At 32.7% G+C, this 16719-nt stretch overlaps 1 protein-coding gene across 13 annotated transcripts in view; it reads left to right on the top strand.

Annotated features, from left to right (window-relative positions):
- LOC105833865 (nesprin-1) overlaps window positions 1–16719 on the top strand; it is a 138787-nt gene that overhangs the window by 29145 nt on the left and 92923 nt on the right. For 11 of the 13 annotated variants that reach the window (XM_036290847.1, XM_012675921.3, XM_036290841.1 and 8 more), the window contains 10 exons: window positions 8002–8063; window positions 9526–9621; window positions 9699–9782; window positions 9862–9954; window positions 11125–11148; window positions 11327–11496; window positions 11587–11989; window positions 12187–12333; window positions 12423–12963; window positions 13609–15292. In XM_036290847.1, coding sequence (XP_036146740.1) covers window positions 8002–8063; window positions 9526–9621; window positions 9699–9782; window positions 9862–9954; window positions 11125–11148; window positions 11327–11496; window positions 11587–11989; window positions 12187–12333; window positions 12423–12963; window positions 13609–15292 — 3304 coding nt within the window. The remainder of the gene's footprint in view (window positions 1–8001; window positions 8064–9525; window positions 9622–9698; window positions 9783–9861; window positions 9955–11124; window positions 11149–11326; window positions 11497–11586; window positions 11990–12186; window positions 12334–12422; window positions 12964–13608; window positions 15293–16719) is intronic. The other 2 variants (XM_036290846.1, XM_036290842.1) reach the window with 1 other exon arrangement.

Below are 16719 nucleotides of genomic sequence, written 5' to 3'. Positions count from 1 at the left end.
GGCAAGCAGTTTAGCGAACGTTTTGCGAACGTTTGAAAGCGATCCGACCTCCGTGGGTTGATTGTTCCGGTTCAAAGTTTGTCTATCGACCGGTGCTACATCGTTAATCCTTCTTTTATCCTATGCTTACGTGCTCGCGTAAAAATTAATCGATCGCAGCCGGGAATCGGTTACACATATGTTATATTGCACAAACTTGCGAACAGCAATCGAGAAAGTGAAAGTCAATTTTCAGCGGTTTGTGAAATTACAGGTGTAAATGTAAATTTTATAATTAATTTTATAGTCGATTATTTTTGAAATTATTGTGGATTATACAGAATATTTCAAATACCAATTTCAATTTGTGTAATAGATTTTGATAATTGGAGACATTTTTTTAATTAAAACAGTATATCCGGATTCTAAATTTATTAACCTGTAAAATCCATGCTAAACCATTACACAAACAATGTTGACCAAAAATTTAACAATTAGAAATGGAACTAAATCATAAATTTTTGATATAAAAAGCAAATTGCAAAAATCAATTTTGCAATTAACTGTTATAAACAATTTATTAAAAATTAATTGTACAATAGATGAAAACTAACTATAGTTAATTCTATTGTAAAAAATTAACTTTTTCCCAAATTATTTTTTATTTATGCAAAGAAATAATTTCTTTATAAATTCTTTTTGCAAAATTGATTCTTGTATTGCGCTTTTTGTTTATTTAATACTAAAAATTTTAAAATAAGATTTATATAAAATTCATTTAAAGTGTAAATTTAAAGTATAAATTAATATAGTGCCGTGAAGTTATTTAGTTTTCCGACTATAGTGTTCCGACACTTTGAAATTTAAAATTCAAAAAATCTCTCTTTTAAAATTGAGACACAAGTTTCAGGACACATCATATTTGTTCTGGTTCTTAACCTGTAAACTTTCGTTCGTGGTAAATACATAATGTCTGAAATTTCCTGTTGCTACGTTGATTTTTACGGCCATACAGTTACCTTTCGTGACGCCGTATAATGAGAACCACTAATGTACGGTTCCTTTAGTTTTTACCTATCTTTTTTCTGGAGCAGTTATACTCACGGACACGTGAACGAACGCACGAGTGCTTTGCCATCTGGAATCGTCACGAAAACTGAAGAAATCACGACATTTGATATAGAATTGGCTGAAATTAAACTTATGTAATCGATATTTCACATTTCTGTTTACAATAAAGATGCATTTGTTTTCTGTGCAGAACAATTTTAAATAATATCCAAGATCGGTATTGCGCTTAACTTTTTTGAAATTACGTAGATAAAGATGTAATAACTTACATTTACATACACTGAGAAAAAAAGTAATTGGTTCAACAAAACTTTTTTGTTGCGAGCTGCTAACAAAAGATATATTCAATACAACAATATATGGTATTGCAATATAAATACATAATTCAATCAACATTATTGCACTTGCATTAACAGCAAATATTATTATATTAAGTATATCTTTTGTTGGCAATTAAACGTTTTGTTGAATTAATTACTTTTTTCCTTAGTGTACATATCTTGAAGATAAAATAGTGGTAATTTAATTTTAAATTTATCTAAATCATTTTAAGATTATATCGCTTTTGGGCAAAACAAATTAAGATATAAAAATAATATATTTCTATTTTTATTCGTAAATCTTTATTTAAAAAAAATAATAGTTCTTTAAATAATTCAATTTGTCAAAAAATGTGTATTTTTTAATTTCGACCAACACGTAAATAAAAATTAAAGTTAAAAAAATATAGAGAAAATATAATTTACACAGTGACCGACGAAAACCTTTTTTGTAAAAGTTTTTGAACTAGTTATAGTTTTAAGACTATTTTTACATTGCACTATTTTCTGATTTGCGCAATCTGTTGTTATTACTTCAAAAAATTTCTCTATTGGGATATGATAACTTGGAAGTTAAAGCTTAGAATAACATTTCATGATTGTTTCTGTTTACATTAACGTTATAGATAATTTGAAGATGTAACATTTCTTTTATCTAAGAGAAAAATGTAGATAATATACATTCGTGCACAAACACACACGCACATAAATAATCTAAAAATAAGATAAAGAAAATTTTTCCCTAGATAATTATCTAGATATTTTTATATATATAATGGCAAACAAGCATGTTCAAAAACTTATGAAGCAAAGTAAGTCTTTTCAAAGGTAAATCACATACGGTAACATTTGTGTGTTTAGTAATAAATCTTTTGTGTATAAAAAAGAAGTTGGTTTTTTATTGAAGTGAATCTTAGTATCTAATAATATTTCTGTATCAGGTAATAAATGTATTTTTTAGTTCTATAAATTGTGTGTCTTGAACTCGTATACCGAAGACAAAAATAACATTTCGTATTAGATTAATCTTGGATTTTAATAATACAAGTTTCTTAAAAATCGTCAAGAACTTATTGCGAAAAATGTCAGTCAGAGTTCGAACTGGAACTTTCTCATTCCGTGACGGACATCATATAAATTCAACTGCGAGGGCATTGTGACATTTATCAGAATAATCAGATAATATAGTTACGAAGAATATTTTCTTCAGGCGATGTGTCTAAACAATAAGTCGAATATTAGATCTATATATGTTTATGTAACACATAAACAAGAAATAAGAAGCGCCATCCTTTTTTTTTGTATTTCTACTCTTGTTTTAATTAAAATTACACAGTTCAATTTTAATATCTCTTGTAAGATTAATATATCTTCAAAGATAAACGCAAATCTTCTTAAACAAATTTGAACTTTATGACTTATACATTAAATAAAGAAATAAAACAACCTTTAAATTTATCGATTTGTATTTATTTACGAAATACCTCGTATATGTATAAAAAAAACGTAAATAAAAATGGATAAAGATAGCAGCAAGGAAATAAATAATGTCGACTCCGAGACGACTGATTGATATTGTATCTACATCTTGGTATCAATATCTCGTGATCGATATCTCTCGATTCCAGTAACCAAATCTGTTAGAGAAATATTTCATATCGGTCTAAGGAAAAAGTTGCACGCGCATGTCGGTTAGACGATTACGCAGGTAGCGGGCTCTCACAACACCGGTGACATAATCGCGGATCATCTTGTCCCAGAATCCTGAATGTTACTCTCGAAGGCATCACGGCGACGTGTGCGCGCCCGCGCGCGCGTTACAGAATAATATTTCCGCTCGTTTGAAACGGTATTTATTTTGGATGTCGTCGGCGGGCGAGAGCGCCCACGACAAACATCGTTCAAAATTCACTTTGCGCGATGCAATTTCGGATATTTTCGAGTGCGAGAATACATTTGGTGGAACTTTTTCATGCGCATCACATCCCAATCGGTTGAATTTAAAATTAGAAATGATACACAACGCGAGCTCTTTACAAACGGTTGAAATTACACGCATTATTATATTAAATGACGTCGTGCATTGTGAAAAAAAAACTCGACTGAATCACACGGATAAAGATTCGTTCTTAACTTGTTGTAATTGTGCTGTCAATTTGAGCCTGTATTATAATTATGACATAAATAATTTTAGTTATACACAGAGAGAGAGAGAGTTTTCCCTAAGTTTAATAAAATTTATTAAAAACAAAGAAGCAAATGCTCTAAAATAGTTGAACAAAACTATATTTGAAGAAACAAACACGATTATTTGACTCTATTTTTAATAATACTGTTTGATTCAATAAAACAATAATATGTTTTGCGTAACATATTATGTTATTTGAATAAAATAAATAAATCTAAACAAGCGAAGAAAAATATTCAAAGGCCAGTATTCATAATCGAATCTTATTTCAAAACCGCCTCGAGTAATGTCTTAAGATACTACTACAGCTCTGTGATTGGTTGATGGCATCTTAAGACTTAAGATGATTTTAAATATAAAATTCGTCTATGAATACTGACCAAAGAAATCGTTCCCTCTATGCACTAATGATTGTTTTCACTTTAAACATTAATATTATTAAGCAAATAATTGTTATATTTGATCTAATAAATAATTTTTAGATTATCTTTAAAATAATGAATATTACATACAAAATAGAAAACAATAGTTGTGCTCAATTTTATTCTTTTCAACCTCTGAAACATATAAATTTCTTTAGAAACTGTCAGTTTGCTCAAAAATATTAGATAATTGAAAAGTATGCGAAACGCACGCGCGCAAAAGAAAAGATTGTTTATCATTAAAATAATTTTATTCGTAATAAAACTCGTTACGTTTCGAAAAAAAAACTCCGGTCACTAATAAGTCGATTTGTGTTACTGCGCTTCGCATGATCTCACTGTTGATATTCACGGCAGTGTAGGCATAAAGGACTCTCGAAAATTGTGTAATCAAACGCATCGTGCAGGTACTACGATCTCTCGCGTGTGTTTCGGCCGAACGATTTACCGTAACCATGACACTCGCGATGAATGGTAATGGGAACGCGTGGGAATATCCTGCCTTTTTCAATGTTACCGGGCTGCACCGCAATGTGCATGGGTCTTCAACTTGCCGCCCACGTCTTGCGGCTACGATTAAACATCTACCGTGATTAAAGTGACAATTACGAAGACCGATGATAATTATTTACAGTTCCCCCATATTTCGCGACAGTTTAATGGGTCAGTATTCCGCATCGGAGCTGTTATCGCGCGTCAAATTCCACGAATTTGCCTCGTTGTCGCTAAAACGCTTCTAATAACTCTTGTACATTCGCGATTGTACATCATCTTCGGAGCAGTCTTCTTATCTTTATATGTACGTGCGAGAATATGTTCTCGTTAATCTTATCGAAAGGAGAATTTGCAGAGCGTAATGTCGAAAGAGCAAGAGCTCTTCGAATATCTTCTTGAGCGAAACCCAACTGCAAATTTAATCTAAGCTTTATATCTAGTCGTGCTTTACGTTGGATTTTACAGAATAACATAAGATACTTGTGTAATCACGAAAAAATATTTTACATTGAAGTAAAAGCTTTTAGGAAACCTTATGTACATTAATTTATATTTTGTACGACACATGTTAAAGGAAGAAAGAGGAAAAGTGTCTACTAAGCTGATATTGAGACTCAATTTCTCAGAAGTTTATTTTTGATCGTGTTGCGAAAATATTAATTATTACAAAATTGTATGTTATATTATCTGATACAAGACTCATTTTAGTTTACATTTATGCTCTTTCGAAGTTTTATCTTTACTTTTTGTTTAAGAAATACGGTTCAAAATAAAATGATGTGCGCTAGTTTAGTTGTTAACTTTTCTCTATTATAATAGAAACTAGTAATACATTAATTGTTCAAATATTCATTAATATTTTAAACGTTTAAGATTACTAATGTAAAATTTTATTTCAATGTAAAAATTATTTTGTAAATAAAATTCATTTTTATATTTGTAGAACTAAACTCAGAATCGTAATTTTGTATAAATAATTTAGAATATTTATTTGAATATTTCTTTATAACAAATTTAGATTCTTGTTATTATTCATTAAAATAATTTAATTTTTAATAAACAAAGTAAATAAACACTACAAAAATGCATTATTAAGTAAAAGTACAATGTTATTCACCGTAAACGACAATATAAATACGCTTCTGCATATGGTTTATTTAAAATAGTTAATATATTTTCAATTTTAAATTATTTCAGAAAATGTATGTGCGAAACATTCTTGAAAAACTCGTACATTCGTATCGTCCAAGGTAACTTTTGCATTTGCAGGAAAATTAACGAACGTCTGTAAAAAGATCCGATTTATGTATATAGCGTTGTTCGAATGTGAAGTGAGATCAAACGAAAGAAGGAACTTCTGACAAACGATTTTCCGACTCGCGAATAAGGAGGATCGCATCGTGAAACGACGCGACTTCATTAAAACCGACGTTTTTGCTGATTACAGTCGTGCCGCGCGTTAACGTGTACCTCGGTAAAGCGCATTACGACACCAAGATTTACCGCGACGAGATCATGTGGAAGATTCGATGAAAAGGAACATTGTCTTCAAGGCAACGTTGTTAGTGTCCGCTGGTGACATCAAACGCCGTTTTATTTCAGGAGCTGCGAATTTTTGCTTCCAGGAACCATCTGAATGTCATTTCGTAAGCGCACAAGTGCCGCCGTGCCGGCGAATAAAAAAACTCCCGATTTAAACGACTCATGTTAAACATTACGACTTGAAATATCTTCGCTGATAAATAAACATTATCCCCACGTTTTTTATACGCAGAAATAAACGGATTACCGTCTAAAATGGGCGCAATATTATCATTGAAGGCAAATGAGGTATAATTTTACATAAACTTTTTTCCATTGTTTCGAAGGACGAATTAATCGCGAAGGAGCTCGCATTTTGCCGAAGAATTTATCTGAACGTCTTTGTGCAATGAGAACGCAATCTTTTTCGCTAATTATATTCGCCTCGTTTGCCGACTTGTATGTTAGTTTTTCTTCCAGTAGTCGTATCGCGTTAAGGACGGACGCGCGTATCACGCGAATAATTTACGCGACAGATTAATGCTGGCGATCATGCGCCTGTGTATGTGTGTGTGTGTGTGTGTGTGTGTGTGTGTGTGTGTGTTCGATTGCACATTCATTATCATGCGTGTGCCTCGGAGCGGCATACGTATACGGCAGCAACCATAGTTAAGAAGGTATAGTAAAAGTGACGGCAGATTTAAAAATAAAACGGCGCTAATATGTTTCACACAATCCGTATAATTGATCTCGACGATTCGCGAACGCCCACGGGAACTCGCGAACACCATTCTCGATGTATGTTCTTCTTCAGTTCAACATTCGTCATCCTAACATACACGTCTGAATGAATAATTTAATAACTTGTCCTCTCAAAAGCACGTCTGGCAGTTTCAAGGATGAGCTCCTTAATTTCGCGAAAATGTATTCTCTTTTAATTTATCCAACAGATGCATATAAAATGTTGGATGGTTTCGCCAAATGAAAATACTGATATCGCGGTTTCCGTTGGATTAGTTTTACAGAATAATCTTATATTAATGTTAATTGCCTGTTTTAGTTTTACATTGTACTTAAAAAGATTTTTTCTGAAAGGTATTTGTTTGATGTTTACAAAATAATTACGAATTTTAGTAAAATTTGTATAATTGTCTTATATGGAACATTTTAAACTAACTGTTTAGCTGCAATGTTTCCTTCGTTAACTGTGTTTTCTTTAAAAGATCTGTTATTATCCAATTTACATTTATAGGAGAATTGTATGAATTTTAATAGATTCATATTTATTTTAAAAGTCGAAACTTTTAACTGATATTATAGTTCTCGAAACTTTCAACCCTTTTTTTAAATGTAAAAATTAAGCTTTCAGATTAGTTCTTCTTTTTCTAATTAACAATAAAATATTTTAAGTACCTAAATAATCTTTTGGCTTTGAAACCAGTTGCAAAGAAAAAAACAAAGAAAATTTAACGTTTAATGGTTTATATGTATAATGAAATGACCGCATTTTACAGCCGTTTTAAGTTAAACAACTTTTAAAGAAGTAATTAGATTTAAATATAATTTTGTACAAATATTTATTAATTTTATTAGAAAAAGTAAAAAATTTGATTTAGTTCATAATGCTACTTTCTCATTAAATTTTCAAATAAATACAATAAAATGGGATTTTATATAAGAATCAAGAGTAAACAAAGAATTAAATAACTTTTAAATCAATGAAAAGTATGCTTTAATTTTACACAAATAATAAAAATAAAACAATCTGTGCAATTTTTAAGTTTTCAATTTTAAATTTTGAGATGTAACATCCTTTAACAACTAAATTGTAAATGTTTAATGAGTACAAATTAATAAGTAAATAAATTGTATATAAGATTATGCTATAAAACTAATACGGCTGAAATAATGTCGCCAATATTTTTTATAAAAAAAATGCAACGTTTTATTGTATCATCCTAACATTTTTACGATACAAAGTTGATTCTCTTCTCTTTTCTTTCAGACGAGCAAGAACGCGTGCAAAAGAAAACCTTCATAAATTGGATCAATTCCCACCTGTCGAAGGTAAGTGCGAGAAGAGATGTTTTTCTCACCTTCGGGAAACCCAATGAACAGATTTGCGCGCTCCAATAGTCGTGTCCCGTTTTACCTGCAGGTGCTTGATAACGATAATGATAATGCGACAGTAGTTCTTAGGACTGGCTCTAATTCTTTTCTCGTTTGAAGTTACGTAATGCTCTCGATCCTTACGTGACGCGTAATAAAACGTGACGCGGGCCGCCTCTCTCGTATCGTGCTATCGAGACTTGAACGGTTGATCTAGCCCGTACCTGGCTCTTAAGTTACGCTCCCCTACTTCCGCATCCTTCAGAACTTGCCTCGCTACGAAAACTCTACTCGTCGTGACATGCATGCATCAAAGGCAACGAAGTTATTGAAGCCGTGCTCTTCGCTCGTACCGTATGGCGGTCTCGAACTCGGCGGGCTCGTACAAAGGCTCGTCAAATGTAGAACAAATAACATCGGCCTACATAATGTATATCGTTTCAAACATCAAAACAACTAAAGAATAACAAAATACAATTTATTATATTACGGGAATTTTTTTTAAAGTAAATTTTGCCAGTATTCAATTTACTTGAAGACATTTATATACGTTGTAAATATTAAATATTAAATAATTAAAACATTAACACAATTAAGTAATCTACTGAAAAAATGGTTACAATTATCATAATTTAATTGAAGAGTTTTCTACAAAAATCGAAAAAGTTAAAAAAATTAAATTTTTAGGAAGTAAAAACTTATCATATTAAACTATTTATTGTATAAGTATAGTAATCTTGATATGTAATAGATTAAAATATAATTATATATAATAACTTTAATTAATATTTTGAAGGCCCATTTACATGTAAAAAAATCATCTAATTTTGTTTTTTTATATTTAAAAAAATATTAAGATTTATAATAAAAGTTTATTCACAAATTGATACAATTATGTATATAAGATTATCGTTTTACTAACATTATAATAATAATTATAAAAAATGAAACTTCTAATCATAATTATTTTGTCATGCAATTGTAATTATAAATATTGAATTTTTCTTTTAGTGTATTTTTTTATATAATATTAAAGTTTGTACAAACGACAAATTATGCCATTACTATATGTAAATTTGCAATATTCAATATTTTATTATCTCTCTTATTCATATGTTTGAATACATGATTTGTCTTAATTACATGATTTTCAAATATTTTTTTATTCTGGCTGGGGGCATTATTTTTTGCAATAAATTATTTACAGTTTTTTGAGTAAGGGGGGATTTTAAGATGTCTGTAAGCATTAATATTTAGTTTGTAACTGGGTTTCAAGACTGACGAATTTGCGGCGCGCAATTTGCATCAGCTGAGAATATTGAATTAATAGAAAAATTATAATCAGCACCAAGATCCAGCTGTATAGACCATTTAAGCAATCTCAGCTTTATCGATATTTATAAATATTTTTTTCTTATAGAGAGTTCCACCGCTTCGTATTGACGATCTGATTGAGGATTTGAAAGATGGCACACGTCTTCTCGCGTTACTCGAAGTTCTTTCAGGGGAGAAACTGGTAATAAAATATATTTGCGCTGCCGTTTGTGAAGCCAATGTTAAAACCAACTGATTAAAACGCACATGATTTTTCAGCCTGTAGAGAGAGGCCGTAATCTAAAGAGACCGCATTTCTTGAGTAATGCCAATACCGCATTGCAATATTTACAGAGCAAGAAAGTGAGCATTTTCGCTATTTTTAGCAAATTAAGGAAATCGGTGTAAATCAATTCAAATTTCTAATGTGATACTTTTACAGATCAAATTAGTGAATATAAATTCGTCTGATTTGGTCGACGGACGACCGCCGGTAGTATTGGGTCTAATATGGACTATCATCCTGTACTTCCAGGTATTTATTGTTACGTTCAAATATTTTAGTCATATGTTAATGACGATTACGTAAAAGAGCACCAGTATACTTAGTATGCGGTAGCTGCTTAAATATAGCGCTCGTATCACGTATACCAACAGTACTTCGACAAATATGCAGCAGCACCACATTTTTATACATTGCAATCAGTGTTCGCCGTCATTCAAATATAAAATTATCTAGATATCTAGAGAACAAGATGAAAAAATGACTGCATCTTGGCTTTATTTAAGATTATTAGAATATATATTATCTTTATATTTATTGTATATTTAAAGTTATATTTTTTTAAATTAATACAAACAACAACGAGTATTAAGTATTATTCTTAGCTTCAATTTCTTGAACTTTCAAGTTATGATTTATAACTTGAAAGTTATAAACTTGAATAAATTCTATAATAAGACAATTTTTTGAAGTGTATTTTTTAAAGATATTAATAGATTAACAGATTGAAAAATAATAGGGAGATGTAAAAATAGTTTCAAAATTATATATGGTTAAAAATAAAACTTTTATATGAAACTTTGTCAGAGTCGTTATAATATAAGTTGTATAATATGTCATATTCTCTTTATATTTTTAACTTTGATTTTTATTTACGTATTAATCTAAAATTTCAAATCAAAAGATGAACACTTTTTTGTCAGATTAAATTATTTTATGACTTTTTATTTTTAAGAAATAAAGATTGATAAACAAAAATATAAATATATATTATCTTTATAGCCTAAATTGTTTTGCTCAATAGCGATATTAAAATTATTTGGATGAAATGATATAGAATTTTATCTTTTATCGGATGGATAATTTATAATTAGTCTTGTCTAAGATCTGTTTACAAGTAATATACTTTAGTTTTATCTAGATAATTTTAGGTTATTTAAATACCAAATCTGATTGCAACGAAGATTAATTTTCTAATTTGTTTCGTCAAGCTAAAATAATAATAAATTAATTAAAATATTATAGTCGCAATAAAAAAAAATTTAATTCTGTGTATATTATTATAAAATTATGTAGATTTGTTAACAAAATAATAAAGCTTAAATTATGTTAATTACGTAACTGGCTCGAGTAAATTAATCCTCGTTTGCGAGTAAAGTAAATTATATCATTCTGCTAACCAAATGTATTCTAATAAACAAGCTACGATCGAAGGATCGCAAGCCGGTGAGTAATAAAAAAAAAAGCAAGATCATGAATGCGATGAAGATCTTGATGGATTTAAGAGAGCAAGACAGATTTCACCTGCATGATATATTGCGCATTTTATTAGTAAGCACGCTAGATTATTTTTAGGCTCGATAAGGAAAGATAATATTGTACTAGTCTCCGGCATATTTTTTAGATCGAGGAGAATACGAGAGCCCTCGAGTATCTTGGACAAGCCTGGGGCAGTCAAAGCAGCCTCGAAAGTCTCGGTTCGGCGGCGAGCGAGAGAAAACGCATCAGCAGCGAAAAGTGGAAGCAAAGTGCACGGAAAACCTTGCTTCAATGGGTCACCAATGCCCTGCCCAAGTTAGTACGCTGTCTAATTGCCGCTTATGTAACAGATATAACCGCGCGGTATCCTTTGTAATATTACGATGTCGGGATGGATTTGTTCAGGGATGTTGGCATTCAAGTTCGAGACTTCGGAGAAAGTTGGAGAGATGGGAATGCCTTCTTAGCGATCATCGACGCCATAAGGGCCAATCTAGTGAACATAGCAGCTATGAGAGAAGCGTCGAACAGAGCTCGATTGGAAACTGCCTTCCAAGTCGCCGAGGTCGAACTAGGTATTGCCCGACTGTTGGACCCCGAGGACGTCGACGTGCCGCAACCCGATGAAAAGTCGATCATGACGTACGTCGCGCAATTCTTGCACAAATATCCGGAACCGGGAAACACGGCGCCCGACTCCTTTGCGGCTGTACAGGAAGAATACGACGGGCTTCTTAAGTGGCTGAACGAGAGAGTCAGGCATCTGGAACAACTTGACAGAACAAACGCCTATCCACAAAGTTACCCGGTATTTTCATAATGAAATCTAAACAGATATATCTTAGTTTTAAATTTTTGACAAAACGTTTATATGATGCCGCAGAAGAACATCATTAAAATTAATGTTAAAGAACTTCGTTTGGGGGCTTAAAGAAAGGGATAAGGAAATCTATCTTTACGTACGTAAAGATAGAAATTTATGACTTTTTATAAATTCTTTTTCAGGAATATATGCTGTTTAGAGCAGAGACTGATGAGAAATCAATTATATATAAAAAGATGCAAAGTTTGGTCGATACACCCAGTATGATAAGCATCACACGGGATTCTTGGAGACATATACAAATGTTGTGGCAGCAAATGGAGCTCTATGTAGGTTTTTCTACAGTTCCTCTAGCGGAACGAATATTAGAAATTTACGTTATAAGAATTTCTTTTCAAGAAATACTATTCTTCTCTAGATGCTGCATTGGCTTTGGCTGTTAGATTCAATGTTACCGGGCGAATTAGGAGAGGTCGGTAGATGGTTAGCGAGAGCCGAGGCTCTCTTACACTCGGACAATAATATACCGCAGGAAATGTCGGAAAGCACGGCGAATATAATCTCAAACAAGCTGGAGGAGCATAAAAAATTCTTCCTCGATTTACCGACAATGACGGAGAAGTTCCAGCACGCCAGGAACTCGCCGTTGGCGCGACAAGTCCGGCCTGAACAATTAGATAACATGTCCGCGCGTTTCGATAGCTTGCCCGATCGCGCCGCTAAGAGGAGGGTGAAATTAAAGTTCCTAGAGCACAAGTGTTGCCTGATCGCTTTTCTCTTCCTTGTCGAAACCAAACTGAAAGGCTGGAACATCAAATACGGCACGGAAGAGAAAGTGCACCAGATGCTGGAACAATATCGTAACTTTGTCTCCCGAAACAGGATATTCCAAGAATTTCAGAAGGCATACTTGGACATGCAGCAAGTCGCAGAGGAGTACAAACGTGATGGTGATATTGGTAAGTAAAAATATTTCAGTCAATCGTTGATTAATATTCATTTAACTGTGATAACCAATAATAAATTGTAATGAGCATTTATATATTTAAATATATGGTTATAAATTCTCCGTAAATTATCTTTGTTTTTTTTCTGCTTAGTCAGGCTGCTGATAAATGACTGTGTTTTTCAAAAAGTTTTTCAATTCTAAAAAAATCTAAAAAATTCGAAACATTCTTTTAATATCTAGAAATACAATCATACAATTATATGATCAAAAATGTTTTTTACTTTTAATATAATATATGTATCCAAATTTATTATAAATTAATTTAATTATTATATTAAATATATTTTCATTAAAAATTTTTCAAATTGATTAAAAATAAATAATTTATTATGTATAAAATAATTTAGAATATTGCATTGGAATTATAAAATTCTTGCATTAAAAATAGCCTAAACATGACAAAACCTTAACAAAAATGTAATTGAAACGTAACGTCTTGTTACCTTTGAGAGCCGATAACTTGTAATGGTAACTAATTACTTTTTGAGAGAGAAAAAACTGTAACTGTGACTAATTGCTTTTACAAAGTATGACTTTCAATTCTAATGAGAACTCCTTTCTCATTATAATAACGTTATCGATTTATATTTTTCAGATCGAGAGGAGAGCCTCAATATTGATCGCTTTATGCGCGAGACGGCCGAAAAATGGAAGAGCCTGTCGATGGATCTGCGCTGTGCTCAGAGCATGCTCGAGGAAGTTGTCGCGTACTGGCGACGTTGGACCGTTGTCTCAGATGAATTTGAAGCGTGGTTACTTCGCGCCGAACCCGCTCTGAATCTTCCAGAGGAAGAAAGAATGGAGTTCTTCCAAGATATCAGCGTGTGGAAGGACAAATATCAACAGCTGTCGGACACCGTGAGCTTCCTGATCGCCACAGCTGATGAACCGGTTGCATTTCGTCTGAAGGAGCGCTATACAAATCTGACAGCGAGATGGGAACGGCTCTTTCAAGAGGCCAAACAATACATGCACGCGGGGGATCTCATTCGAACGCGAAAGGACTACAAGGCAGGAGTGGAGACGCTGCAGAAATGGCTAAGAGACGCAGAAGTCGCTTTATCGACCACCGGATTAAGCTCTACGGAGCGGATCAAGGCTTACGGGGAGAAACTGCAGATTCTTCACAACGAAGTAGAAGGCATAGAAAACCTCTTTAAAGATATCAGTAAGAAGTTCCAGACCCTTATCCAAGATTTGTCCCGCGACGAGGTCGACAGAATGATGAACACTTTGAAGAAGGAGAAGGAAGCGCTTGTTAAGGTACGTGCCTTGATACCGATGCAATTGCACTTGTATCATCAATTATTGGTGCAACAAGAGTCCCTGGAGGCAGGGCAGAAGGAGATATCCGCGTGGCTGGACGAGGCCGAGAGCTTCTTGGCCAACATTAATCTTTCTGGTGGTAAAGATGCCGCTCTGGCTCAGCTAGATCGCCATAAGGCTTTCTTCTCGAGAACGCTTTACTACAAATCCATGCTGGAATCCAAGAACAAAGTGTTCGCCAATATCGTTAAGGCCGTGGACAGTCACGCCGACGTGGAGAATGCCGAAGGTGGAGCCACCTTGAGGGAGCTCAACGATCGTTTCGTTAAGGTCTCCCAAGCGGCGCAAGTCTGGGAGCAACGTTTGCAAGAATCTGTGCGACGTTGGACGAAGTTCAAAGAGTGCGAGCGGCAAATTTCCGAATGGGTCTCGGTCGCCGAGGCAATGATCAACGAAAAGAACATCGACAATCGTCAATCCGTCGAGTACCACAAGAACTTCTTCAGTAAAGTCAATGAAAAGTGGATACAGGATCTCGTGAAGGCCGGCCAAGATCTCCGGAATGTGTTACCAATTGATCAACAGCGGCCCATCGCAAGTACGGTGGAGGCCCTGCAGAATCGCTGGCGGGAGGTACTCACTTTTGCCCCGCTCCATTTAATGAGGCTCGAGTTTCGCTTGGACGAGGCCAGCTTTCTTCAGTATCTCAAGGAAATCGAGATGGAGATCAGTTCTGAGCAACAAGCGCTTATCAACAACGACGACGTGGACGGTATTCAGCAACGCAACAAAGAATTCTTCGTGAACCGCGGTACCGTCCTCGAGGTCGAGCGTTGTCTGCAGACCCTGAAGAAAATCAGCGACGCCTACGGCAAGCTCAAGCCGAGGGACACCAGTCTGGCTAACGCTACGCAAAACGCCGAACACCTGTGGGAAGAAACAGCGCAGAAAGTGGAGAACCTGAGGGAACAGTTACGCGAAGTTCCACAACAATGGGCGACTTATAGACAAAAGTGAGTATTTGCTTAGCATACATTTTTCTTTACATATAAATTTTGTTAAAACTTGGTATGCAAGGATTTTTATGATTGCACACATAATTATGAAAAAATTAATTTGTAAATGCAAACAATATTGTCGCAAGAATAAAAGAAAGAAATCAATAAAATATAACTTTTTATTATATTGGCCCGCCATCTTGTATTTTGAGAATTTATAACTTTTCTAGAACTTGATTTAGCTTCAAAAACTATTGCATACCAAGTTTCAATATATCATAAGATACTTGTACCCAATATGGTCATGTACCCAATTTGGCTCACCCCTCATTTTCAAATAGTTACACAATGAATTTCATAGATAACGCTAATACATTATTCAGGAAGTTGATATAATATATTTATGCTAGTTAATTGGTCAATATCTCCTTTCTATAGCTTGTAAAAATCATTCTTTATTCAAATATTGTGTTCTTCTGAATCTAAAATTTCAGAGATAAATTTTTGCTTCGTGTAACTATCGTGTAACAATTATAAATATCCACAGTTCATATTATTGTAGTTCTTTATTTATGCTTTTCAACTCTGTATTTATTTTAGATTTTTATTAAAACATCTTGTTCATAATTAAAGAAAGAAAGCTCTTTGTGTTGTGAAACCATTATGGTCAGGGACACTACTAAAAATACATATCTTATTAATATAAAAAAAGTTAAGATTCTGTTTCTTTATTTAATGTTTAATTTTTGAATTTTAGTATTTCTTGTTTTTCTCTAATTAATTGAAGCTTTTTGACAGGTAAAAGTTAAGATAACGCCTCTTATAGTAAATAAACATAGTATTATTATTTAATGAATAGCTGTATATGTAATTATTTCTATAAGTATGTTAATAAGTGTTTAATTAAACATATTGATTCTGTTATTTTGCATTTTCTCAAAAATATTTATAAAAAAGAGAAAAATACATAATTGGGCTACATTGGGTATACATGTAATCGACATGGTCCAAGTGCTATCTTTTTTTAAAATCTTTACTATACTTATATAAATAATTGAAAATGTTTCATATATTTTTTTTAGTTTTAGAAATATTTTCCATTTTAAATCTGACCCTTATTTTTCAATTTCGTGTTCATAAAAAAATTAGAAAAATCTCCAAATCTTAAAGGGGGCATATTGGGTACAGGTAGCTTACTTAGAATAAATTTTCTACTATAGTACATTTTGCATAAAAAATTTATTCAAATTTTGAGCCGCCATGAATCATGTTAAAAATAAAGAATTCTGACTTCAAATTTTGATTTAGTAATAAAAAATTCTATTAGGCATAAAGTTTCAGAGAAATTCAAATAAAAGAAATAATTTAAAATAAGATTCTTTAAAGGTGTCACATACACTGTGCTTCAAAGAGTAAACTTCAGTATTATAAATCAATGTCAA

Source organism: Monomorium pharaonis, chromosome 8 (assembly GCF_013373865.1).
Source record: "Monomorium pharaonis isolate MP-MQ-018 chromosome 8, ASM1337386v2, whole genome shotgun sequence".
NCBI lineage: Eukaryota > Metazoa > Arthropoda > Insecta > Hymenoptera > Formicidae > Monomorium > Monomorium pharaonis.
Note: the sequence above shows the minus strand (reverse complement) of the source record. Positions and strands in the feature narration are given on the sequence as shown.